The 25189-nt window shown below is 42.4% G+C and overlaps 1 protein-coding gene and 1 pseudogene across 1 annotated transcript in view; both read right to left on the minus strand.

Annotated features, from left to right (window-relative positions):
- The window catches only part of PDE6A (phosphodiesterase 6A), an 84206-nt gene that overhangs the window by 55632 nt on the left and 3385 nt on the right, over positions 1–25189 (minus strand). Inside the window, exons 2-5 of the mRNA XM_518030.8 lie at positions 18329–18481; positions 17696–17785; positions 14789–14929; positions 5462–5536 (exon numbers count right to left, since the gene is read on the minus strand). Of these exons, the coding sequence (XP_518030.4) occupies positions 5462–5536; positions 14789–14929; positions 17696–17785; positions 18329–18481 (459 nt within the window). The remainder of the gene's footprint in view (positions 1–5461; positions 5537–14788; positions 14930–17695; positions 17786–18328; positions 18482–25189) is intronic.
- On the minus strand, positions 15706–16527 carry LOC104006604 (mitochondrial fission factor-like; annotated as a pseudogene).

The raw sequence follows: 25189 nt of genomic DNA on the forward strand, positions 1-25189 counted from the left end.
AAAACCGTCTACCTTCTCTTTTTTCTTTGGACATACTGAAGACTACTTAGTCTGCATGTATGCCCCAAATTGCAAGTCTTCCTTTGCCCCAAAACATTAAATATAGAGATTCGTCTCTGCGTTTTAATTTTGACTTTGATAAGTGCAAGAAGAAAGAGATAAAGATGGCTGCCAGAATCTAGGGAGATGGGGAAGTGGTCAGGAGGTTCCCATCCCATTTAAAATCACAGCCAACCAGCCATCCTCCCTGCAGGGTGCATCTCTATGTCATGGCCCCATTTCTCCTTCATGCCTACCACTCAGCTGTTCTCTTTGCTGTGTCGTCACTTCAGACCTACCTTCTCATCATGTTTCATGCCTCCGAACTAACTCTCTGCCTCTTCCACCTCTCCCGCCTCCTTGCATTGTTAAAATTCCCATTCTCTTAAAGCAGAGCTCTTCAATTACATTACTCTCTAGCATGCAATTGGATGTTGGCATGTGACTCCATTCCCCTAGCTCTCCAGGGGAAATTCTATTACCTTTTTCTTAGGTCCTCTGTATGCCCAAGCGTGATGAGCAACTATTTCACAAATGAGAAAGCTGAGACACAGAGAGAGGAAAGGACTCACTTGTAGCAAGACAGTGAACCAAAATCAGAACCTGGGTCCTTAATTCCCAGCTCAGTGCTTTTCCTCTATGTCACCTAACGTTAACAGCTTAGTGTTTTACTGTCCGCATCACTGTCACCTTGAACAGGGTTGCTCAGAGTGTAATCCCTGGGCCGGTGCCTGTCTTGTGAACTCTTTACTATTCCAGGAGAAGATAAAAACAGAAACTGAGAGTCACTTAGGAAGTTTTGTAACAATTTGACTGAGTTAGATCAGGTCTGTTTAATTGAATAAAAGGGGATATCTTTTTTTTTGTGTGTGTGATGGAGTCTTGCTCTGTCGCCCAGGCTGGAGTACAAGTGCAGTGGCATGATCCAAGTTTATATTTTGTCTGTCTTTATACAATTTTGTTTTTCTAGGAATATATTTTATCATATTTTTAAAAGTAGCAATCAAAACATAATGGAGGCGTGACTCACTCTCTTGAGTATGCCTGCACTCCCCTTTCTTGAGTGTGTTTTTCACACACACACAAAAAATGGAAATTTTTTTAAAAAGAAAAACCAAACTGTTCCTTTACTACAGGTATTTTGAGAAGTACCTCCCTAGAGATTTCAGTGCAGATACCTGGGCTCCACCCCAAGCCTCCCGACTCAGAACCTCCACAAAGAGGAATTCCTGAACCAGTTAAAGATGTCTGAAGGTCTGTTTGGTTGACGGGCAATCAGCAATGGTCACCTTCCAACTCATAAGGGAGAGGCTCTGCTGCTCAAAGCCTAGCATTGGCGGCAGCTGCACTGACTGAATACTTCTAGGAGGCGAGCTCTGGTTAAACAAAAAGCAGAAGCTGAAACCACTCCAATGGCATAGGCTACCCCCAGGGGGTAGTGAGCTCCCTAAAATAGGAAGCATCCAAGGGGAGACTAGATGAACCCTGAAATACAATAAATAAAATGGAGCTGAGACTAGACCTAGAGTGAGGATTCCTGTTCTAGTTTCAGTCCTACTATGTGTGTTCTCTGGGCCTCAGTTTCTCTGGCTGTAAAATTAGAATGGTGGTATGTGTTTGCTGCAGCTGTTAAGTAGCAGCTCTCTTTCCCCAAGCAAAGCATGGAAGCTAATTATATGAAACTGTCCTAATGGAATCAGGGCCGGGTATATAGAGTCCCTGCCCCTTTGTTCTCTCTTACTCCCTTTCCTGTCCTCTTCCTTTTCTATTAACCCCTGGTCAAGGCAGCTACTGTGGAACTCTAAGGTTCTAAGGACAATGGGGGAGAAAGAAAATTGTTTTAGAAAATCCATAAAGACCCTCCAAGCTATGATTCTAAGGTTATGATAAGATAGGTAGCAATATCTCTCAAAGATCAAAACAGACATATTATTTGACCCACATGTGGTGATGGATCCTAGAGATATACTCCCAAATGTGGGTAAAAGCATTTTTTGCCCCGTCCAGGGGTCGTAGCTAGACTGCTTAAAAAAGTCTGGAGATGATGTAAGGTCTCTTATTAGGAAAGTAGTTGTACAGTGGACACCACACGTTTCCAGAGCAAGATTGCTGTGTCTGTGCTGAAAGGGAAAGGTGACCAAATATTCAGTTAAGTGGAAAAAGCAAGGCACAAAATAGAATCATAGCGTTAGTGCAGAGTGGTGGTGGTGGAATACGTATACTTCTCTGTGGATATCTGGATATACCTAAATGTTCCTGCAAAGAGAGTTTGCTAACAGCAGCTGCTTCACAGGGGCTGACTAGGAGGAAGGTGGCACTTAATTTCGTATGGAGTGAACTTTTCACTGTGCTCATATATTACTTTTCCAACATACAAACCAATTTTCTTTTTTTATATTTTTTATTTTGCTTTATTTTATTAATTTACTTTTTTTGAGCCAGGATCTCATTCTGTCACCCAGGCTGGAGTGCAGTGGCACAATCTTGGCTCACTGGAGCCTCAGTTTCCCAGGCTCAATCAATCCTCCTATCTCAGCCTCCCAAGTAACTGGTAATACAGGCACGCGTCACCATGCCCGGCTACTTTTTTTTTTTTTTCTTTTTTTTTTTAGTTAGAGACAAGGTCTCACTTTGTTGCTTAGGCAGGTCTTGAACTCCTGGCCTTAAGTGATCCTTCTGCCTCAGCCTCCCAAAGTTCTTGGATTATAGGCATGAACCACTGCACCTGGCAAAACAAACTTTCTTAAAAATATTTTTAAATAGTCAAGTTGTACCCTATAAGCAGTTCTAGAAAGCAAAGGTGGCTGCTTTCTAGAACACTTATTTCCTAGGAGATAAGTTTCTGCCTGCGAGGGGGAGGAGGCAGAGTTCCAGGACCTTCTTGACATCTTTGTCTTGCCTTAGGGCCACCTGTCCTTGGGCCTGTGCTGCTCACTGTACTTCCGGCAGGCTCAGGGCTTCCTGGGCCTGGCTGCTGTCCTACCCAGGGATTCCCACGAGAGTCTTTAGAAAGGTTAGAAATGGACATTTCTAGGCCGGGTGCGGTGGCTCGCACCTGTAATCCTAGCACTTTGGGAGGCGGAGGTGGGCAGAGCACTTGAGGTCAGGAGTCTGAGACAAGCCTGGCCAACATAGTGAAACCTCATCTCTACTAAAAATATAAAAATTAGCCAGACATAATGGTGGGGCACCTGTAATCCCAGCTACTCGGGAATCTGAGGCAGGAGAATTGCTTGAGCCCAGGAGGCGGAGGTTGCAGTGAGCTAAGATCATGCCACTGCACTCCAGCCTGGGCAACAGAGTGACAGTCCATCTCAAAAAAAGAAATGGACTTTTTTTTGGAATCCCACAGGAGAAAAACTGCAAAGTTTTTCTTTCCCAGAATTAACAAAAAGATCAGTGTGCTTTGGGTAACTAGGCTTTTTCCACACACTGTAGCTCAGTCAAAGTCTTTAAAGCCATATTCATGTACAAATTCACCAGCCTCTGGAAAGTCAAAACTGAGTCATCAAGAGTACCTTTGTTACCTTCTACCTGAGCAGCTGACACAAGGGGCTTTGAAAGAGCCACAGATACCCATGGAAATACACCACTTTTTAAAAGACTGCTATTTTTTTTTTCCATGAAGGCTTTTTAGCCTGTATAACTTTTAAATACTTAAAACATACACACACTATTTTATTTTTAAAAGCAGATGAAGCAAGATGTAGCTGACACTGTGAGGCTTTCGACCTAAGATTCGGGAACATTAATTGCTTGGAATTCAGACAAAAGCTGTATTTCCAAGTGAATGTGGCAGATAACGCGTGAGAGGGATGTTAGAAGGCAGAGGGAATGTTAAAGGGCCTAATTTAGGCCAGGTGCGGTGGCTCATGCTTGTAATCTCAGCACTTTGGGAGCCCAAGGCAGGAGGATCACTTGAGGCCAGGAGTTCAAGACCAGCCTGGGCAATATAGCAAGACCTCATCTCTATACAAAAAACAAAAACAAATAAAATAAAATGCTGCAATTGGATGAGATCAGAGATCAGAAACTTAAATGCCTAGAGAGGTCTGATAAAAACAAAAATGAAAGCAGGGCACAGATGTACATAAAAGAGAGTGGTGGGGGCCGGGCGCAGTGGCTCACACCTGTAATCTCAGCACTGTGGGAGGCCGAGGTGGGCGGATCACCTGAGGTCAGGAGTTCGAGACCAGCCTGGCCAACATGGCAAAACCCTGTCTCTACTAAAAATACGAAAATTAGCCAGGTATGGTGGCAGGTGCCTGTAATCCTAGCTACTCGGGAGGCTGAGGCAGGAGAATCACTTGAATCGGGAGGCAGAGGTTGCAGTGAGCCAAGATCACGCCATTGCACTCCAGCCTGGGTGACAAGAGCAAAACTCCATCTCAAAAAGAGAAAGTGGCAGGGACTGTGGCAAACTAGAGAACTCAGGCCACATCCCAAGGAGGTAGCTGCTACTCAGCTCCAATCAAATTTGCCCTGCTGGATTGTGGGTCCAGTATGGATTAATCATCCACCTTTTCAAAAGAAACTGAGAATTCAGGTATTTATGGAAAGACTTTGATTTTTAAGGGTTAGCCGCCAATTTCCCAGCACTTTGGGAGGCCAAGGTAGGAGGATCACTTGAGCACTAGGAAGTCAAGACCAGCCTAGGCAACATACAAAGACCCTATCTGAGAGAGAAAGAGAGAGACAGAGAGAGAGAGAGAGAGAAGAAAAGAAAGAAAGAAGAAAGAGAGAAAGACAGAAAAAGAAAGAAAGAAAGAAAGAAAGAAAATAGAAAACCTACGTAGCCAAGCAAGTGTATCTGTCAGCTGGAATTGGCTTTCTGGCTACCAATTTGTACATTATAGACTAGATATGAAGGTTTTCTAAGCTCATATTGTCTATAACTCTAAATTCCTGCAAGGTGAAGCCTTGAGTAGGTTGCTTGACCTTTCTGGGTCTCTTTCCACAGCTGTGAAATGAGTATGTTGGTCCCTGTTTGGTCTACCCCGCAAGGTTACTGTGAAACCCCAATAAGATATTAAACACTTAGCTTCTTGTTAGTATAGTGCTTAGAAAGAAAGAAAGAAAAAGGAAGGAAGGAAGGAAAGCAGGAAGGCAGGAAGGCAGGAAGGAAGGAAGGAAGGAAGGAAGGAAGGAAGGAAGACCACTTTGCAAATGTTAGGGATGTTAGGGCATGACAATTATGAGGAATTATTGTTGTTGTTTTTTTTTTTACTTTTTTCTCTCCGTTGTTTTATTTTACTTTTAGCACCTGTCTGCTATTGAATATGAGAGATTATTCTAACTTCAAAGGAGACAACCCAATGCAAAGACAAATACCTCTATGCTAATAAAAAATCCTTTAACAGGGTTTACTGTGCCTTGCATTTGAATATATTAAATCATACTGAAAAGGTCAGAGAGAACCTACTCTTCCATCCGGAGTCCTGGGACCAGAGTAAGGTGGAACTTCACCCATCAGAACCGGCCACACATCAAAAAATTCCTAGGAATGAGAAAAACAATAATTACATGTTTTGAAAAGAGATCAAGGAAAGGAGATTAAGACGTCCCACCTCCATGAGTCAGCTAACACTGAAATTTAGAAAGTGAGAAGAACTCAGTGAAACCTAAACTTGGAAAGGCAGTAAGACTCACTACAGTTAGAAAATAGTCACATTTGCCCTTCAAAATATTGATGAACTGGGCCTGTCTAGTCATTAGCCAAAAACATGGGAGCTGAACTGGGGCACCCTCAGTGTTATTGGACTTGAGAGGGAAAGCAGGGTCTTTACGGCTAAGAAATTTACCTTAAGACCATGCTAATATGTGCTCAAAGATTCAGCTAAAACAATGTCCCAAGCAGTATCATTTATAGTAGTGAAAAATTAGAGACAATATAAGTGCCCAAGAAGAAAGGACTTATTAAATCAATTATGGTACATCTATTAACAATGATGTTACAGACGTGTGTGTGCTGATTGAAAAGATGATACACTGATAAGTGACAAATGTGAGAGGCCAAAAAGAATATATCATGTGACCCTAATGTTCAATTATATATAGAAACTGTCATGAATACATTTACAACAAATTATTATTATTATTATTATTATTATTATTATTTTGGAGACAGGGTCTCGCTCTGTTGCCCAGGCTGGAGTGCAGTGGCTCCATCTCAGCTCACTGCAACCTCCACCTCCCAGGTTCTAGCAATTCTCCTGGCTCAGCCTCCCAAGTAGCTGGGATTACAGGTGTGTGCCACCACATCCGGCTAATTTTTATATTTTTAGTAGAGATGGGGTTTCACCATATTTGCCAGACTAGTCTCGAACTCCAGACCTCAGGTGATCCATCTGCCTCAGCCTCCCAAAGTGCTGGGATTACAGGCATCAGCCACCATGCCTGGTCCACAACAAAGTATTAACAAGTGATTTTCTCTGAGTGATTGGAATCAGACTGCAATTTATTTAGAAATTTTTCATAACAAACTTTATTGCTTTTGTAATCAGGAAAAAATATTTTTCACAAATAAGAAAGAAAAAAATGATATCAAATATGGACAATAGACCTATATCTGGGATCCAATAAGAAAGGCTGACACCTGTAAGATAAGTGGCTGCTAAAGCAAAATACACAGGTGCCTTAGCCTGAGGCTATCTCTGTTCTTCCAGTTTCCATGTAATAATTTGAGCTCCTACAAAAGAAACTGCAACCTCAGTAGGCAAACAAACCAAAACCCAATTTAGGAGTATATTACTGTAACAAATGGTCGAGTTTCAACCAATCACAGGCAGCCCAATTGATCAGATCATGTCCAAATCAGACAAATGCCCTATTGTAACTAATCATGTTATTTCTATACTTTACTTCCATGTTCAGCTATGAAAGCTCACTGGCCTTGCTGTGCAGCAGAGCTCTTTGAACCTCTTCTGGTTTTGAAGGTTGCCCAATTCATGAGTTGTTCGTTGCTCAAATAAACTCTGTTGAATTTGTTTTGTCTAAAAGTGGCCAAGGTCAGGCACAGTGGCTCACACCTATAATCCCAGCCATTTGGGAGGCTGAGGCGGGTGGATCACTTGAGCCCAGGAGTTTGACACCAGCCTGAGCAACATGGCAAAACCCCGTCTCTACCAAAAATACAAAAATTAGCCAGGCGTGGTGGTATGTGCCTGTAATCCCAGCTTCTCAGGAGGCTGAGGCAGGAGAATCACTTGAACCCGGGAGGGGGAGGTTGCAGTGAGCTGAGATTGTGCCACTGCCCTCCAGCCTGGGTGACAGAGTGAGACTCCGTCTCAAATAAATAAATAACATAACATAACATAACATAACATAACATAACATAACAACAACACTAAATAAAAGTGGCCAAGACACAGGCAGAGGGAAGAGGAAAAAGAGCCAGCAAAGGAGCTGCACAGTCATGCAGCCTCAGGAGAGGCCAACTGAGAACCACACAGGTTCTTCCCCACTACTTCTTCATGATTTCCTTTGCCCATAGAGCAGCAAAGCTTTTGTGGGGTCAAGTCTGGGCCTGAGAGAGGGGCTTCCATCCTCCAGTGCCCTTTCTGTTCATTCATCTGTTACTATACGGGGACAAACCGTGATCTATTAGCACTGGGTTACTGTGGGTAGGATGCCAAGCCCTCCTCGTTCCTCTCATTTGAACATGTTTGTCATGGTCTGCTTATTCTAATATCATCCAGAGAAGCAGAAGGGAAGCCACATGAAATGCAGAGTCCATGTTTTTGCCCTTCTCCCCAGTTGAGCTCTTTTTCTAGACTACCAACAACAGGAAGAAATTTAATTCTAGGTGAACATTTAGAAAACAATTTTAATTCTAGGCAAAAATATAACCAGGCCCTACCTGAGCCCCACAACCTGCTGACTGCTAGTTATACACAGGCGAATAAGGCACAGTTTATATCCTGGAAGAACTTATTGTCTCATGAAGAAGATAACTAATAGTGAGGTAAATGAGGCAAGAACCAAAACAGTGCTGGAAGGAGAGGATAAATGCTAGAGGAGCCCAGAAGAAGAACAAATATATTGGCCTGACACCTCATGTGGGCCAAACACTGAGTGGCTCCAAAGATTGTCCCAAGGAGAAGAGAAGTTGTCAAACAAGGGGTTGTATGGCCAGCATTGTCTTTAGTTATAAGAATATTTAGAAATAGATATATATATATATATTTAGTTATAAGAAAATTTAGAAATAATTTTTAATGTCTAGCAATAGGGGAAAGGATAAATTAATTACAGTATATTTATACTACTCAAATGAATGAGATAAATCCATATGGACTACAAAACAAAGAGAGAGGATTCCTACTTCTGTTCATGATGACTCGTTTGTTTCAGACCAATCCTCCAACTGGAAAAATTACACCATCTGGACTGTGTGTATGTGTATGAACATTTGTTTATGTGAAGGACTTATATAGCCGGCAAGGCAGCAGGGAGTTAGTGGGTCAAAATCCCAGAGAGAAAGGAAACCCAGAGATGTAAACCTGACCCTTGATTCAACCTTTCCTTTTGACCCACTTGTTGATACCAAAGATGCTGTGAGCAGCTAAGAAGCTGAGCCAAGCTTACGGAAGACTCACTGGGCGAGGAGGACAAAATTGGAATTCAGAGCCTGCCAAGGAGGAGAGACCCTTGAAAACACCCTAGGCTGGGATCCTCACGCCCCGAGAAGTAAAAGTGAACCAGAAGCAGACCAGGCCTCACGAAGACTGAAGACCAGCTTCACATCAGTTCAATTCCTAAATGGATTGAGGTTCTCTGCCTTTACCCCAACTGCTTGCCAGAAGTAAAACCATCCCCTTTGGAGGAAGATAACATATTTCCATACATGTCTCTAGTCTTCAAACAAAAATAATAAAGCATGTAACAGACAATTCACGGAAAAATCTAGAGGGGAAACAGATCGTAGAAATAGGTCCATAGAAGATGCCTATAAATATTATAGCTTTCAGACAGAGACTCAAAAATAACTGTGATTATGTCCAAGAATCAAGTACAAAACAGAGAACTTTAGCAGAGAACTGGAAACTACAAAAACAGAATGAGTTGGAAATTCTAAAATTGAAAAATATCTAAAGTTAAAAACTCAATAGTTTAACAGTCAATTAGACACTGTTGAAGAGAGAGTTAGCCAGGCAGTGGCTCACGCCTGTAATACCAGCACTTTGGGAGGCCAAGACAGGCAGATCACTTGAGGTCAGGAGTTCGAGACCAGCCTGGCCAATATGACGAAACCCCATCTGTGCTAAAAACACAAAAATTAGCTGAGCATGGTGGCCTGCACTCATAGTCCCAGCTTCTCAGGAGGCTGAGGCATGAGAATCGCTTGAACCCAGGAGGCGGAGGTTGCAGTGAGCCAAGATCGTGCCACTGCAATCCAGCATGGGTGACAGAATGAGACTCTGTCTCAAAAAAAAAAAAAAAAAAAAGAGTTAGTAATTAATAGAAGATGGATCAGAAGAAATATTCAAACTAAAGCACAAAAAACGAAATGATGAAAAACACATAAAGAAGTATAAGAGACACAAACCATGGTGAAAAAGTCTAACATATAATAATAATAAAGGTCTTTTCATTACCAGATATCATGATATTTTATAAACATACTGAAATTAAGACAGGATAGTATTGCAGAAGAATAGGTAAATATACCAATGGAGGCTAGGCATGGTGGCTCACACCTGTAATCCTAGCACTTTGAGAGGCCAAGGTGGGCAGATTACTTGAGATCAGGAGTTCGAGGCCAACCTGGCCAATATGGTGAAACCCCATCTGTACTAAAAATACACAAATTAGCTGGGCATGGTGGCACGTGTCTGTAATCCCATCTACTCGGGAGACCAAGGCAGGAGAATTGCTTGAACCTGGGAGTTGGAGGTTGCGGTGAGCCAAAATCGCACCACTGCACTCCACGCTGGGCAAAAGAGTGAGATATCTGTCTTGAAAAAAAATTAATTAAAAAAATATATATATACCAATGGAACAAAATAGAGGATCCAGAAACAGACCCATACATATATGGACACTTGGTTGATAATAAAGGTATGATAGGGAAGGATGATCTTTTCACTAGAAGAGTAGGGAAAGAATGGTCTTTTCAATAAACAGTGCTGGGCCAATTGGATGCTTGTACGGAAAAATTAATACTCACATTACTTCACACTAAACATTAAAAAGTTCCAGGTAGATTGTAGAGCTATATGTGAAAGTTAAAACAATAAAGCTTTTAGAATTTGACATATGTAAATGTCTCTACAATCTTAGATCCAGGAAAGATTTCCTCATTACAGCACAAGAATCAATGACTATAAAAGAAAAGATTGATAAATTGAACTACATTATCATTCAGAACTTATATTCATAAAAACACACCATTAAGAGAATGAAAGCATGGGCCAGGTGCAGTGGCTGACGCCTATAATCCCAGCACTTTGGGAGACTGAGGTGGGTGGATCACGAGGTCAGGAGTTCAAGGCCAGCCTGGCCAACATAGTAAAACCCTGTCTCTACTAAAAATACAAAAATTAGCTGGGCGTGGTGGTGGGCGCCTGTAATCCCAGCTACTTGGGAGGCTGAGGCTGGAGAATTGCTTGAACCCGGGAGGTGGAGGTTGCAATGAGCTGAGATCGTGCCATTACACTCCAGCCTGGGCAACAAGAGCGAAACTCTGTCTCCAAAAAAAAAAAAAACAGAGAGAGAGAGAGAATGAAAACACTGAGTGGGAGAATACAGTCATGCGTCACTTAATGGCGGGGATATGCTCCAGGAAATGTGTGTTTCTTTGGGCAATTTTGTCATTGTGTGAACATTGCAGAGTGCACTTGCATTACTCCAGATTGTATAGCCTACTACACACCTAAACATAGCTAAACATAAAAAACACAGTAAAAATAAGGTATAAAAGTTTAAGAATCATACACCTATACAGGGCACTTAGCATGAATGGAGCCTGCGGGACTGGAAGTTGCTCTGGGTGAGTCAGTGAGTGAGTGGTGAGCGAATGTGAAGGCCTAGGACATTACTGTACGCTACTATAGACTTTATAAACACTGGACACTTAGGCTACACCAAATGTATTTTTAAAATTTCTTTCTTCAATAGTAAATTAACCTTAGCTTACTGTAATTTTTAATTAATTAATTAATTATGTTAGAGATGAGATCTTGCTCATCATAGCTCACTGCAGATTCGGACTCCTGGTCTCAAGCGATTCTTCTACCGCAGCCTCTTGAGTAGCTGGGATTGCAGGTGTGAGCCACCAAGCCTGGCTTGTAACTTTTTTACTCTATAAATTTTTAAATTTTTCTTTATAAAATTTTTTATTTTTAAAAACTTTGACTCTCTTGTAATAACACTTAGCTTAATACACAAACACATTATACAGCTGTACAAAAATATTTTCTTTTTAAAAAAATTATCTCAAATTCTGTTATTCTTTTTTCTTTTTTTATGTCTTTGGTGCTTGAATCAGAACAAAAATATTTGCTTTATATCTTTATTCTACAAGCTTTTTTTCTCTTAAAATTTTTTTTCTTTTACTTTCTAAACTTTTTGTTAAAAACTAAGACACAAACACACACATTAGCCTAGACCTACACAGGGTCAGGATCATCAATATCCCCATCTTCCACCTCCACGCTTTGTCCCCCGGAAGGTCTTCAGGGGCAAAAACATGCATGGAGCTCCCATCTCCTATGATAACAATGCTTTCTTCCGGAATATCTCCTGAAGGACCTGCCTGAGGCTGTTTTACAGTTAACTTTTTTCTTTTTTAATAAGTAGAAGGAGTCAACTCTAAAATAATGGAAAAAAAGGTGTAGTATAGTAAATACATAAACCAGTAACATAGTTTTCTAGTTTTCTATTATCAAGGATTATGTACTACAGCTCATAATTGTATGTGCCATATATATATATATATATACACACACATATATATATATATATATTTTTTGAGATGGAGTCTCACTCTGTCACCCAAACTGGAGTGCAGTGGCACAATCTCGGCTCATTGCAACCTCCACCTCCCAGGTTCAGGCAATTCTCCTGCCTCAGCCTCCTGAGTAGCTGGGATTACAGGCACCCACCACCACGCCCAGATAATTTTTGTATTTTTAGTAGAGACGGGGTTTCACCATGTTGGTCAGGCTGGTCTCAAACTCCTGACCTCGTGATCCGCCCGCCTCGGCCTCCCAAAGTGTTGGGATTATAGGCGTGAGCCACCGCGTCCGGCCTGTATGTGCTATACTTTTATGCAACTGGCAGTGCAGTAGGTTTTTCTTATACCAGCATCACCACAAATGTGAAGAATGCGTTGCACTATGACATCACTAGACGATAGAATTTTTCAGCTCCATTATAATTCTATGGGACCATGGTATAGGCGGGCCATCATTGATCAAAATGTTGTTATATGGTGTGTGACTGTATTTGCAATGCATGTATTTGAAAGTGGACGTGTGCCCAGAATTTGCAAAGAACTCCTACAAATCAGTGAGATAAAAAAGGCAATGTGATTTTTTTAAATGGAGGAGAAACTTGAACAGTCACTTCAAAAAATAATACATCCAAATGGCCAATAAACGTATTTTTAAATATTCAACCTCATCAGTCATTAGAGGCATTTATGTTGATAACAAAAGAGATAAAGCCACATGCTCACCAGAATGGCTAAAGTTACTAAGAATAATAATACCAAGTATTGATGAAGAAACCCTTGATACATTGCTGATACATTGCTGGTGAGGGTATAAAATGGTACAATCATTTTGAAAATCAGATGGGCAATATCTACTAAAGCTAATACTCTGAAATTCTACTTCTAGGTAAATACCTAACAGAAAGGGCACAACCGTGTACTAGTAATATACTAGAAGTTTCATAATAACAGTATTCATAATAGATCAGATCTGAAAACTCAAATGTCCACCAACAGTGGAAATGAATAAATACACTGTAGATTGTACATATGATGGAAAATTCCACAGGAATAAAAATGAATGAACTCATGCTAAATGAAGCAATAAGGATGAATCAAAAGAAGCCAAACACCACGCCTGTAATCCCAGCACTTTGGGAGGCCGAGGCAGGCGGATCACGACGTCAGGAGATTGAGACCATCCTGGCTAAAACAGTGAAACCCCGTCTCTACTAAAAATACAAAAAAATTAGCCAGGCATGGTGGTGGGCGCCTGTAGTCCCAGCTACTCGGGAGACTGAGGCAGGAGAATGGCGTGAACCCGGGAGGCGGAACTTGCAGTGAGCCGAGATCGCGCCACTGCACTCCAGCCTGGGTGACAGAGCGAGACTCCATCTCAAAAAATAAATAAATAAATAAATAAATAAATAAAAGAAGCCAAACACAAAAGCATGTGTATTGTAGGATTTCATATATATGAACCTCAAAAAGGCAAAACTAATACGGTGTTAAAGGTCAGATGGTGGTAACCTTTCAGGAGGAGGCTGGGGAGGTACTGAAAAAGGTATGAAGGAGGCTGCTGAGGTACTGTTTGTCGTGTTCTGTTCCTTAATTTTGGTGGTGGTTTCATGGGAATGTTCACTCATTGAACTGTTATATCAGCAGCTATAATTAATGTTCCTTTTCTGTGTCTATGTTATCCTTCTTTTTTTATTTTTATTTTATTTTTTGTAGAGACAGGTCTCATTATGCTGCCCAAGCTGGACTCGAACTCCTGGCCACAGGCCATCCTCCCACCTCAACCTCCTAAAGTCCTGGGATTACAGGTGTGAGCCACTGTGCCAGGCCTATGTTTCAATATAAAGGCTCATTAAAAAGAATTCATATGTGCTGACATGGAAAGATGTTTGTAAAACATTAAGTAAAAAATGGCAGACTATCAGAAAATGTCATCCAGTAATTTTTTAATCAGCTCTTCAGAATATTCTGATGAACTGCCAAGTTTGGGAGCCTCTGGACTATATCCAAGGGCTTTTCCAACCCCAGAATCTGTGATCCATGTATTCACTCGATCCAATATATTTGGAGAGTCTGCATTGGTCTGGGCACCACCCTCAGCATGACAAGGCGTACAAAATGAAACTGGCTGGAATCCTTGGGTTTTCAGGATAGGAGATATTAAACTTAGATAACTCTGAAACTCTGTTTCAAGGCAGAAAATGATTAGCCTCATAAGGCAGAAGCAAATAAACAAAGAGAAATGAGGAAGTTGTTTGGAAAAACATATCTAAAAAACATCGCTGGGAGCGACATCGAACTCTGCCTCCTTAGCTGCTGTATCTGCCACAAATCTGGCCCCTGAGCATGTGAGGGGCCCGATGTCGGCATCTGCCTCCACTTAATTGCCTGGGTGAGCTCTGGAATAGATAAATTGCAGCAAAGCTTTACACACAACTTTCAGTACATTTTTTGAGAATCCCTGAAGTTGGCAACTTTCTCCTGGACTCTCAACCCACATAGAAATTTCTTTATCACTGACCTTCATCACCTCATCAGTTTCTTTTCATGTACACTTTTTTTTCTTTCCAAATGACTAAGGAAAGTACAGATTGTTTTCGCTCACCTGTGCCCTAGATTGACTTTTCCCCTTTAAAGGCTGATACTCCTCAGTAGAGACCTATGTAAGACTTTCTACAACCATCCCAATTCACCCAGCCTCTTCCCTGTGCAGTTGAATGTGTGCCAAGACTCTAGCCGTCAGTCAGTGTCTGTTTAATCTTTTCTTGGAAATGTCTGTTGCTGAAGTTTTCTCACCTTCTGCTTGGTCATGTCTAAGAGACCCACAGAGTATCTGTCACAGTTGAGGAAAGCACGGACTGTGTACAGGGCTTTGTGGAACTGTCGTTCGATGTCCGTAAGTTCTTCAAAGACTTTGCTCCCAGACCACAGCAGTATCTGAAAAAACACAAAAATATATTCATAGGTTTTGAGGTGCAAAGTAGTAGCTCACTTAGCTGGAGAATAACAACAATTCTGTAAAGTTCTCTGGAGTTTATTTCATTTACCCTTTACAATAATCCAGAGAAATAGGTTAACTATCCCCTATTTTTACTTTTAGTTTTTTTTAAGTTTTTAATTTTTTTTTTTTTTTGCTTTGGTTGACAGTTTATTAAATACACTACATTTGTACCTTATTCTGTAGTTTTTAAAAATTGTTCACACATGAACTGAGTAAAAACGTACTTTATAGAAAACCAAGTACAAAACTAAAATGAAAGAATGCACGTATTGCACACATATTAAACTGCTGAAATGTTAGAAATTAATCTGTTCAAGTACCTAATGAAGAAGGTTATGAAATATTAGGTGGTTCGAGTTTCTTAAATCTGGCAACAGACCATGACTTTGAAAGTGTTAATGTTGAAGTGTTGATGCAAAAATGTCTATTAACAAAACTGCTTACAGTGTTTGAGAAACACGACAAAATAATTGTTTTTCTTTCACAGACATTTTTCTAAATCAATTCTCTACAGACTCTCTCCCATTCAGAATCAGTTGTGTGGACCGATGAGGCAAAAGATAAATTCCTTTTAAAAAACAAAACTGGAGCCTATTTACAAAACATGCAAAAGGAGAATTTTAAGCAGGTGTTACCTCCAGAGTTTCTGGAAGAAATAAATTTTCAGGTTGTGGACTATAAAATGGCGTACAATGAAGAGACAGAAACAAAGAAGTTTGCAAATCTTTTATATTTCCAGCTGTTGAGATAATATTTTTGAGAGCTGATGTTACCTCTAGCGGCAAAACCAGAGCCAGCTATTAAGCAGCCAGAAAGCTACAGTAATTGAATACATGACCATTTCTCTTTTAGCACGTTCTTTGTTGTCCTCGTCCGGAAGTTGTAGACGCCTATTTAGTTTGATTATCTGTCGTCTTAGTGAAGCTGCATCTACAACAGTCAGGTCATCTGATGTTCCTTCAATTGTTGTATCTGTATTTGAAATGCCATACAGAGAATCATTTCTGACCAGCTGTCCATTTTGGCGAACAGCATTTTCACTCGTAGACCGCTCTCTTTTTAGTCTGCCAACTGCACGGATTTCTTCATTTTGAGGGGTTGTAGGAGGTCTTTCTAAATCCAGAAAATCTAGTGGTCTTTCACTTAGCGTAAGTACACGAGGTGCTGTTTTTAGTGCCAGGAGTTTAAAGGGAGTTGACTGAATAAGCTCAAGATCTGCTGGTCTTGAAAATGAAACATCCTCATTATTTCCTGCTACAACAATCCTCTCTGGAACTTGCATTATTATCACGCTAGCATTTGGAACTCTTTCTTGGAATCCTTGTTCCAGGTTGGCGTTTGGTGGTGCTACTTTTAACTTTTCTGGGACCCTCATTTGCTGACTAATGCCTTCAGTATATTCCATTTCGTACGAATTCGACTAATTTCTGCCATCTCAGCAGCAGTGGGAGAAGGAAATGCTGCCCCACTCACCAAATGTGTACCAACTACTGCTTGCTGTTTGGCACTATCGGCTTCTGTGCTTCATATTAAATCCTTTAACTTGCTTCAATGTGCATGTGCTGGATTGAGAGACACTTTTGTCCCCCTCGGCCCACAGGAGGGTCCCGGTGAGGACCGCCGCCCTCCGGCTCCCAGGGCGCTGGAGTGGGCGCTCTCAGAGGCGGTTGGCCGAGAGCACGGAGGCGCCCAGGCACAGCACCGGCGGAGTGGCCAGCAGAGGGCCAGGGCAGAAGCGCAAAAGCTAAAGTTTTTGTTTTTATGTATTTATTTTTTAGGGACAGAGTCTTACTCTGTCATCCAGGCTGGAGTACAGTAGCACAATCATAGCTCACTGTAGTCTCCAACTCCCGGGCTCAGGCAATTCTCCCATCTCAGCCTCCCCAGCAGCTGGGACTGCAGGTGGACGCCACTGCACACAGATAATCTTTAAATTTTTTGTAGAGATGAGTTTCCACTTCTGGCCTCAAGCAATCCTCCTACCTTAGCCTCCCAAAGTGCTGGGATTATGGGCATGAGCCACCTTACCCAGCCCATTATCATCCATTTATTTTAAAATTTTTATTTTAAAAATAGAGATGGGGTCTTACTATGTTTCCCAGGCTGGTCTCGAACTTCTGGGCTCAAGCAATCTTCCTGCCTTGGCCTCCCAAAGTGCTGGAACTACAGGCGTGAGCCACCTTGCCCAGTCCAATTATCTTCCATTTGTAGACAAACAAACTGGGGCTCAGAGAGATGAAGTAACTGGCTGCTTTACATTGGGTCCAGCTCTTTCCCTTTCATTTATCTCATAGGTTTTTAATAAAAATAATAAGAAACTTCAATTGAGCACTATTGCCCTATATGTATTATCTCGTTTACTATTGATGGCAACCTTTTGAGGATGGCACCATAATCATCCCTATTTTTCAAATGGGGAGACTGAAGCATAGAGAGATTAAGTGACTCACTTAGGGTCTTAGAGCTAGGCAGTGGTTGAGCAGGGATTCAGATCAAAGCCATCTGTCTTGAAGCTTGTGCATATAACCACTGTGGTATACAGCTTTACAGACAGCCACTACCTCATAACACTCGTGATGCTGGCCAGAGACTGGATGATGCTTCCTAGGCACCTTCATTCCCATCTGCCTGCCAGTCCTGACCACATCAATGCTTCAGGGAAAGGACGAGTCAAGTCCATTCCCTTGGCCCAAGCCCCTTACCTGGCCACGTCGAGTTTCACAGTTGTGCAGGTAACTCAGGTGGTACACCTTCATGATTAGATTTGCAAAATTGAGGTACTTGAGAAGAATCTAAAAATCAAACAGCACGAGGGGAGGCAGGTGAGAAGAAATCCATCCTCTGGCTACTTTTACCATCAGCAAATATCTGAATATTTTCAAAGCTTCATCAGAGACAATTTGGGCAGATGGATCCTAGAATGCAGACTCATAAGATGTTGCATGAGCGTAAAACTCACCGAATGTAGAATGTTGATGTTGATGGGAGTGTATTCATGAAAAATAGCTACTATTTATTGATAAGTTCCCTATGAGGTTGATACTGAAAAATTATCAACATTTTACAAATAAGAAAACCAAAGTTCAAAGAAGTTAAATAACTTGCAAAAGGCAAACAGCTATTGGCGGAGCCAGAACAATTATCCCTCTATTCCTGACTCCAAAGCCCAATGTCTTAACTAATATTTTATCCTGCCTCCCTCAGAGAACATCAGGTGAATTCCCTGTCTTACAGATGGGAAAACTGAGGCCAGGTCAAACAGCAAAGTTCAGGGGACTTCATAGGCTGGGAGAATGTGCTAGCATGGCTATCCTTAGTCTCTAAAGCATTCTTACCTCTTCATCTCTCTTGGTGAAGTGGGATCCATCCACTTTATTCACAGCCATGATTATGGCCACCACATCCTTCCCATTCATTATGGGGGAAGCCAAGATGTTCTTGGTCTTGTACTCTGTGAGGATGTCCACAAAGTCACAGAAATGCTCATCCTAAAGGAAGGCAGAGATAAGCACGGACAGGCAAATGAAGAGCAAGAACAGTGGAACGGCCCAAAGCCCCTGTTGACAAGGGAATGAAGGTGCTTCCATCTATTCCTCTTCAACAGGGGCAGGGCAATCAGAGATGATATCTGTCATGGAAGCTTCCAAAATCCAGTAGAAGAAGAAAGTCTGAGATGCAATCCACTGAGGGCTGTGGAGGAGAGGTGTGCAAAGCAGTGTGGGTTCCAGGGACGGGAGTGGGGGACTGACTTTGCCTGGAGAAGGAGGGTTAGATAAGGCTTTCTTGAGGTGATGACAATTAAGCCCAGAATAAAAACCCAGGGTACAGCTAAGAGGAAGCCGGGTAAAAACTTTAGGAAGTACAACAATGACAGTTGCTAGCAGGCAGCGTGCATGGCATTTTACCTGCATTATCTTACTTTTATCTTCGCAATAAGCTATGAGATAAGTACCATTAGTAGCCCATCTTACAGAAGGGGGATCTGTAACTCAAGAAGGTTAATGTCATGTGTGTAGATTGTGTAGACTGTGTGTGTGAGTGTGTGTGTGTGTGTGTGTGTGTATGTGTAACTCCAGAGCCTGCCTTCAGCTCTGCTGCCTCTTAGAGAAGCCTGGATAAGGTTAGACTTGGGTCTAGGTCATTGAACAAAAGAATTTGTTATTTTCAGCTTTTTAAACAATCCAGTTCTAGCACCACACAGCCAGTTCAGTGGATATCACCATTCTACAAATCTTAGTAGAAGCCCCACTATGTGTCAGGCCTTATGTTAAGCACGGGGGATATGGGTGACCAAGGTTCAGGCCAGCTCAAAGAAAAATCAGTAATAGTAATATAGGTCACAAGGGATTGGCTTGAAGCTCTGAGTGTATAGAGGAGCACACACCTCCATAACCCTCCCCTAATGCAGCCCAGAGAAGCCAGTGTAGGCTGTGGTGGACCATGTGGTCAGGATGAAAAGACAGAGCTTGAATTGTTCTCTTAAATTTACAAGAATCCACCTTTCTGTTTATTGGTAGCACTGTGAGGTTTTTGGACTGTCAGCATTGCTTGGGAGGCAGGCCAGCCCAAACATGCACAGCTCACGCCGTTCTGAGTGGAAATGTACTTCATAGAGCCAATTCACAGAACTTTTCTAAAACTAAGTCTGGGCCAGGCGTGGTGGTTTACGCCTATAATCCCAGCACTTTGGAAGGCCAAGGTGGGAGTATTGCTTGCGTTCAGTAGTCCAAGACCAGCCTGGGCAACATAGCAATATCTTGTATCTACTAAAACTCAAAAAAAATTAGCCAGGTGTGGTGACATGCGCCTGTAGTTCCAGCTACTCAGGAAGCTGAGGCAGGAGGATTGCTTGAGCCCAGGAGTTGGAGGCTGCAGTGAGCTATGATTGTACCATTGCACTTTACCCTGGGTGACAGAGCAAGACCCTGTCTCTAAAAAAGGAAGGAAGGAAGGAAGGAAGGAAGGAAGGAAGGAAGGAAGGAAGGAGGGAATTCAGAGCATAATGCTCTGCATCTATAGATTTCTTCTAGTTGGAATGGGATTAAATAAATAGTCAACAGCATTATTATCAGTGAAGCTGTTTAAAACCAGGTGAAGGGTAAAGGAATTAAGAGAAGCTTGTAGTGCTGTACTTTAATTAACATTTGAGGATTAAGCAAAATCTCTAAAAAGGCATTAGTCAAGAAGTGGTATCTGTGTCATTTTCTAAGCTACTGATGAGTTCCTGAGCACATGTCTAGGTGGAGTATGCTCAGATTCATTTCATGAAGTCATTTCAGTTTTCCAATGTTCACTTCTTTCAGGAAAAGCAAATATTTGGGCCTCACCTGCATCCAAGGCAGATGCTACCAAATCCACCAGAAAGCTCATTCCCACTGGGTACTCAGTCCTGGAACTCCCCTCATGAGTACTTCAACTGCCAATTGACTGGCATTTACATGATCATTATCATCCCTATATATTCAGCATATAAAGTGTTCTAAACAACCATGTCACAGAATCTCAGATTATCAAAGGCAGAAAGAGACTTAGAAGCCATTTAGCTCAAACTAGTAAAAGTAATGGCAAGAACCACGATTACTTTTGCACCGACTTATATTTATTTTAAATCCTAGAATCAGAGGCTGAGCTAGGGAAAGACCAAAGTGATTCATCCATTCAGTTAGCATTATCAGAGTGTCTTCCATATGCTAGGCACTCTTCCAGACCCTGAAACTACAGCAATGAACATTACTGTTGTAATATAAGGTGAACCTTACATTCAAACGGCGAGACAGACAAAAAAGCAAGTAAACAACTAGGCATTCTTCCTCCAACTTGAGGAAACTGCTTTGAAGGAAATGGACTGGATGGTGCTGTAGAGAGTGATGAAAGGGATGGCAGGCTGGTGGGTAGGGAGCCTTCTCTGAAGATGTAATGCTGAGCTAAGAGCTGAAGGATCAAGGGAGCCAGGTATATGAAGCGCATTCTAAGCACGGAGCATGCAAAGGCCAGCAGGTAGGAATGAGGCTGGCCCTCGTGAGGAACAGAAAGAAAATCAGTGTAGCTAAAGCATAGAGACGGAGAGGGAAAGCAGAGGGCAAGGAAGTTAAAGAGGCAGGCAGGGGCCAGATCCAGCAGGGCTTTGGAGGCCATGGGAAAGAGTTTAGATTTCATTTTTATGTATTCACTTATTTATTTTTGAGACAGTCTTGCTCTGCCATCCAGGCTGGAGTGCAGTGGAGCCATCACGGCTCACTGCAGCCTCGACCTCCTGGGCTCAAGCCATCCTCCCACCTCAGCCTCCAGAGAAGCTGAAACAACAGGGGCGTACCACCACGCCCGACTAATTTTTGTATTTTTTGTAAAGCTAGGTTTTTGCTGTGTTGCCCAGGGTAGTCCTGAACACCTGGGCTCAAGTGATCCTCCCACCTCGGCCTCCCAAAGTGCTGGGGTTACAGGTGTGAGCCTGCACCTGGCTGAGTTTGGATTTTAAAGTGCAATGCAACACTACCTCTCATTCCCAGATTCCTCATTTCCCCTTTGCAAACATTCACAGTGCCAAGCTCTGTTGCATCTCATGATAAGATCTACTATTTACTGAGTAATAATGACTAGGCTCAGAGCCAGACAACTGACATATATTATTTCATTAACTCTCACATCAGCCCTGCCAAATAGAACTGCCACCTTTCCCATTTTATAGACAACTCCCTTGCTGGTAAGTGGCACAGTTGCTCCACTTATTCATTCATTGACTTATTCATTGATTCACTGATTGACAGATTGATTCATTCATATTCATTGAGCACTCACTATGCCAGGCATTGTATATGCAAAGACCTGTAAGATGAGGTTGTTCTCAGTGGGTTCTCATGGTATAGTGGAATGTCATGCAAAACATGAGCCCACAACTCAAAGCATGTGAAGCAGACCACCCTGGGGACCCAGATAAGGAGAAACTTGTCCTATGAGTGGCTTCAAGGGCCACTCAGTACATTGTCAGTAGTTGAAAACACTCTGAACCTCAATTTCCCCTTTGCTGAAGTCAGAGTATTGAATAAGGTCCTCTGTGAAGGTTTTTTTTTTTCTTTGTTTTCCTATTCTAGCCTGCTAGGTCCCAGGTCTCACGGGAAATGAAGGAAAGCAGGGGCAGATAACAAATGTGAGAGGGTCTACAAATGACGGTCATCTCAGGTACAGCCTTCAGAAATGGAATTTATTAGCCAGAGGAAGTGCTGGTGAAGGGCTGACATTCAGTCATTCACTCACTCAATAAACTATTGTAAGTATGCACTCTGTCCAAGACACTGGGCTAGGTGCCAGGGGCCAGTGGTGAATAAGATCGACAGGAACAGACAGACAGACCTCATGGGTTTTCCTGCCAGGAGAAAGGGCAAAGGAATGATATACAAGTAAATATTGAATGGCAAGTGGGCCTTCCCAATGAAATTTGAATTTCAGATAAACTATAAATAATTTTTTAGTGTAACTGTGTCCAAAATATTGCACAGGATCTTCTTTAACTAAAATATCCTTCTTTGTTTATCTAAAATTCAAACTTTACTGGGCATCTTATATTTTTTCTGGCAGTCCTGTGGCAAGTCTTCCCGAGGCAATTCCCAAGATAAGTAGGAATTTGGAGGGGGTGGGGAAGTTCATTACAGCCCAAAAGAACTACCTTTGTGATTTCGCATTTCAACAATGCAGCAGTTGCAACCATTTCTCAGGTTTTTGGAGGGTGCTAAAGGTTGAGAGTATCACTTTTTGGTGGTCCAGAAGGAATCTAGACCCCTGTCTACACCACCTTCCTTCTCCTTCTTCACCCAGCCCCAGTCACTGTTTGGTGGCCAAGGTTGCATTCTGCCACTGGGGCCCAAGGTTGCATTCTGCCCAGGGCCATGAATTGAGTAAGATTTCCTGAAGTAAACACGTGCAAATACCAAGTACGCAGGGATGACTGGCCTAGACAGACTTCACCCAAGTCACTGGCCAGGGAGACTGACTCAGGCCCCAAAAGTTTCCAGGGAAGGTGAGGTGTGGTTTCCTGAGTAAACTCTGACGGATGAACAGAAAGCAACAGGCTGTCCCTTAGCACAGAGGCTCCAAAAACTGTTAAGTCAGGATCTTCTAGAATCAGAAAAACACCCTGAATCCTCAATCCCTTAACACCAAGGTATAGAGAAGCTCTCAGCATTTATGTTCTCTGTTTTCCCACAAACAGAATCTAAACTGAAAGCTCCAGAAGGGCAAGACTGGATTCTTCTCCAAATTCCACTCAAACCTGGTACAGCATCCATCACTTAGAATAGATCCTTAACAACGACAACAATAACAGTAGCAAAATGGTCGTAATAGTAGTAAGGAACGGGAGCTGCCAATAGGAGCCATTACGGTGTGCCAAGAACACTGCTGATGAGATAATTCATTCATTTAATTTCTACAACAATGCTGTGGGGTAGCTCTTATTTCCCCATTTTATAAAATAGGAAATAAACCCAGTCAAGCTAAACGATTTGCCAAGGCCACATTCTTTGAAAGTGACAGAGTCCTGGTTCACATCCAGATCTCACCTTAAAGCATAAGATCTTACCTCTCTGCTACATGATCCAATGACCTTGCTCAAATACCCAGTGCGATGCCCTTATTTTATAGAGGAGGAGGGAGTACAGAATAGCAGAGCAATTAAGAGGAATTAAGGCTCTGTAACGACTCCCTGGCTGAACCAACTAGTTAAAAAAAAAAAAAAAAAAGATTGTGAGCTCAAGGTCAGAATGCCTGAGTTCAAATCACTCCCAGTCCGCCACTTTTTTTTTTCTTTCCTTTTTTCTTTTTTTAGGCTAGTCGAGTGAAGCAGTAGGAGTGGAGGGGGAACAAAGAAATCTATAACTGGCTGTGATCAATTAGTTACAAACACCTGTGTACTTGAACCAGCCAGGATCTGCCACTTTCTATCTGCATAATCCTGAGCAAGTTACCAAAACTTTCTGGGTTTCTGTTTCATCATCTGTGAAACAGAGATAATGACAGTTATGACATAGATCGTTATGAGGGGAAACGAGTGAGGCAATCCTTGTTGGCTACAATTACAGTTAGAAGAGTTGAAGGGAGAATAGACTCCAGTCCAGTTGGATGAGTCCTCCAGAAAGTCTCCTGAGTGGAGAACCATTGCCCGGCCCCTGGATGCCCAAGAGGAGATGACGGGAGCCATGTGCCCATGTGGGAGCCCACCGGGTATGCTTTCCACAGAGGCACAAGTCTGGCTTATCTCACTAAGGAGCCCAAGACCAAAAGATACCTGTTTGAATCCTTTTTTTTTTTTTTTTTTTTTGCTCTTGTTGCCCAGTCTGGAGTGCAATGGTGCGGTCTTGGCTCACTGCAGCCTCCACCTCCCAGGTTCAAGTGATTCTCCTGCCTCAGCCTCCCGAGTAGCTGGGATTACAGGCATGCACCACCAGGCCCGGCTAATTTTTGGATTTTTAGTAGAGATGGGGTTTCACCATGTTGGCCAGGCTGGTCTCGAATTCCTGACCTCAAGTGATCCGCCTGCCTCGGCCTCCCAAAGCACTGGGATTACAGGCGTGAGCCACTGCGCCCGGCCGACCTGTTTGAATTCTTGCATTCATGCATGTGGAGCATTGGCAAGCCTCTGTCCACACTCTCCTAGGTTTAGTTTCCTTGTCTATTAAATAAGGCAGTTGGATAAGACAGTCTCTGAAGCCCCCTTCCTCGCCTATTTTTAACCTTAAGATGCTTAATCTGAAGTAACTACAGAGGTAAAATGAGCACAAAATCACACCATGTCCAAAGGCTGGATTTTGGAAATGCCAGAACACAGCTCCTGGTTTGGCCAGTGTAGGAGTGAATAAGACCCGCATGGGCCCTGCCGTAATGGGACAAACATTCTTTTGGGTGAGACAGTGTTAAAGAAATTATTGCATAATTACTTGATTGTGAGTCTTTTACACCAAGTGCTTACCGAGCACATGCTTTGTGCCAGACACTGTGCTGGGTCCTGGAGTAAAAGCCTGGTGGACAAGGCAGACCTGGTCCCTGACCTCCAGGGCTTATTATGAGAAATGGCTTAGGGAGGGGGCTATAACAGGGAGATTAGAAAGGGCCTCCCTGAGGAAGGGTGACTTTTTCTGAAGGATGAGTAGGAGTTGGCCTGGGCAGAGGGCTATGTGGAGAACTGCATTACTGCCTTTAAAAACCAA

This window comes from Pan troglodytes, chromosome 4 (genome assembly GCF_028858775.2).
Source record: "Pan troglodytes isolate AG18354 chromosome 4, NHGRI_mPanTro3-v2.0_pri, whole genome shotgun sequence".
Classification (NCBI taxonomy): Eukaryota; Metazoa; Chordata; class Mammalia; order Primates; family Hominidae; genus Pan; species Pan troglodytes.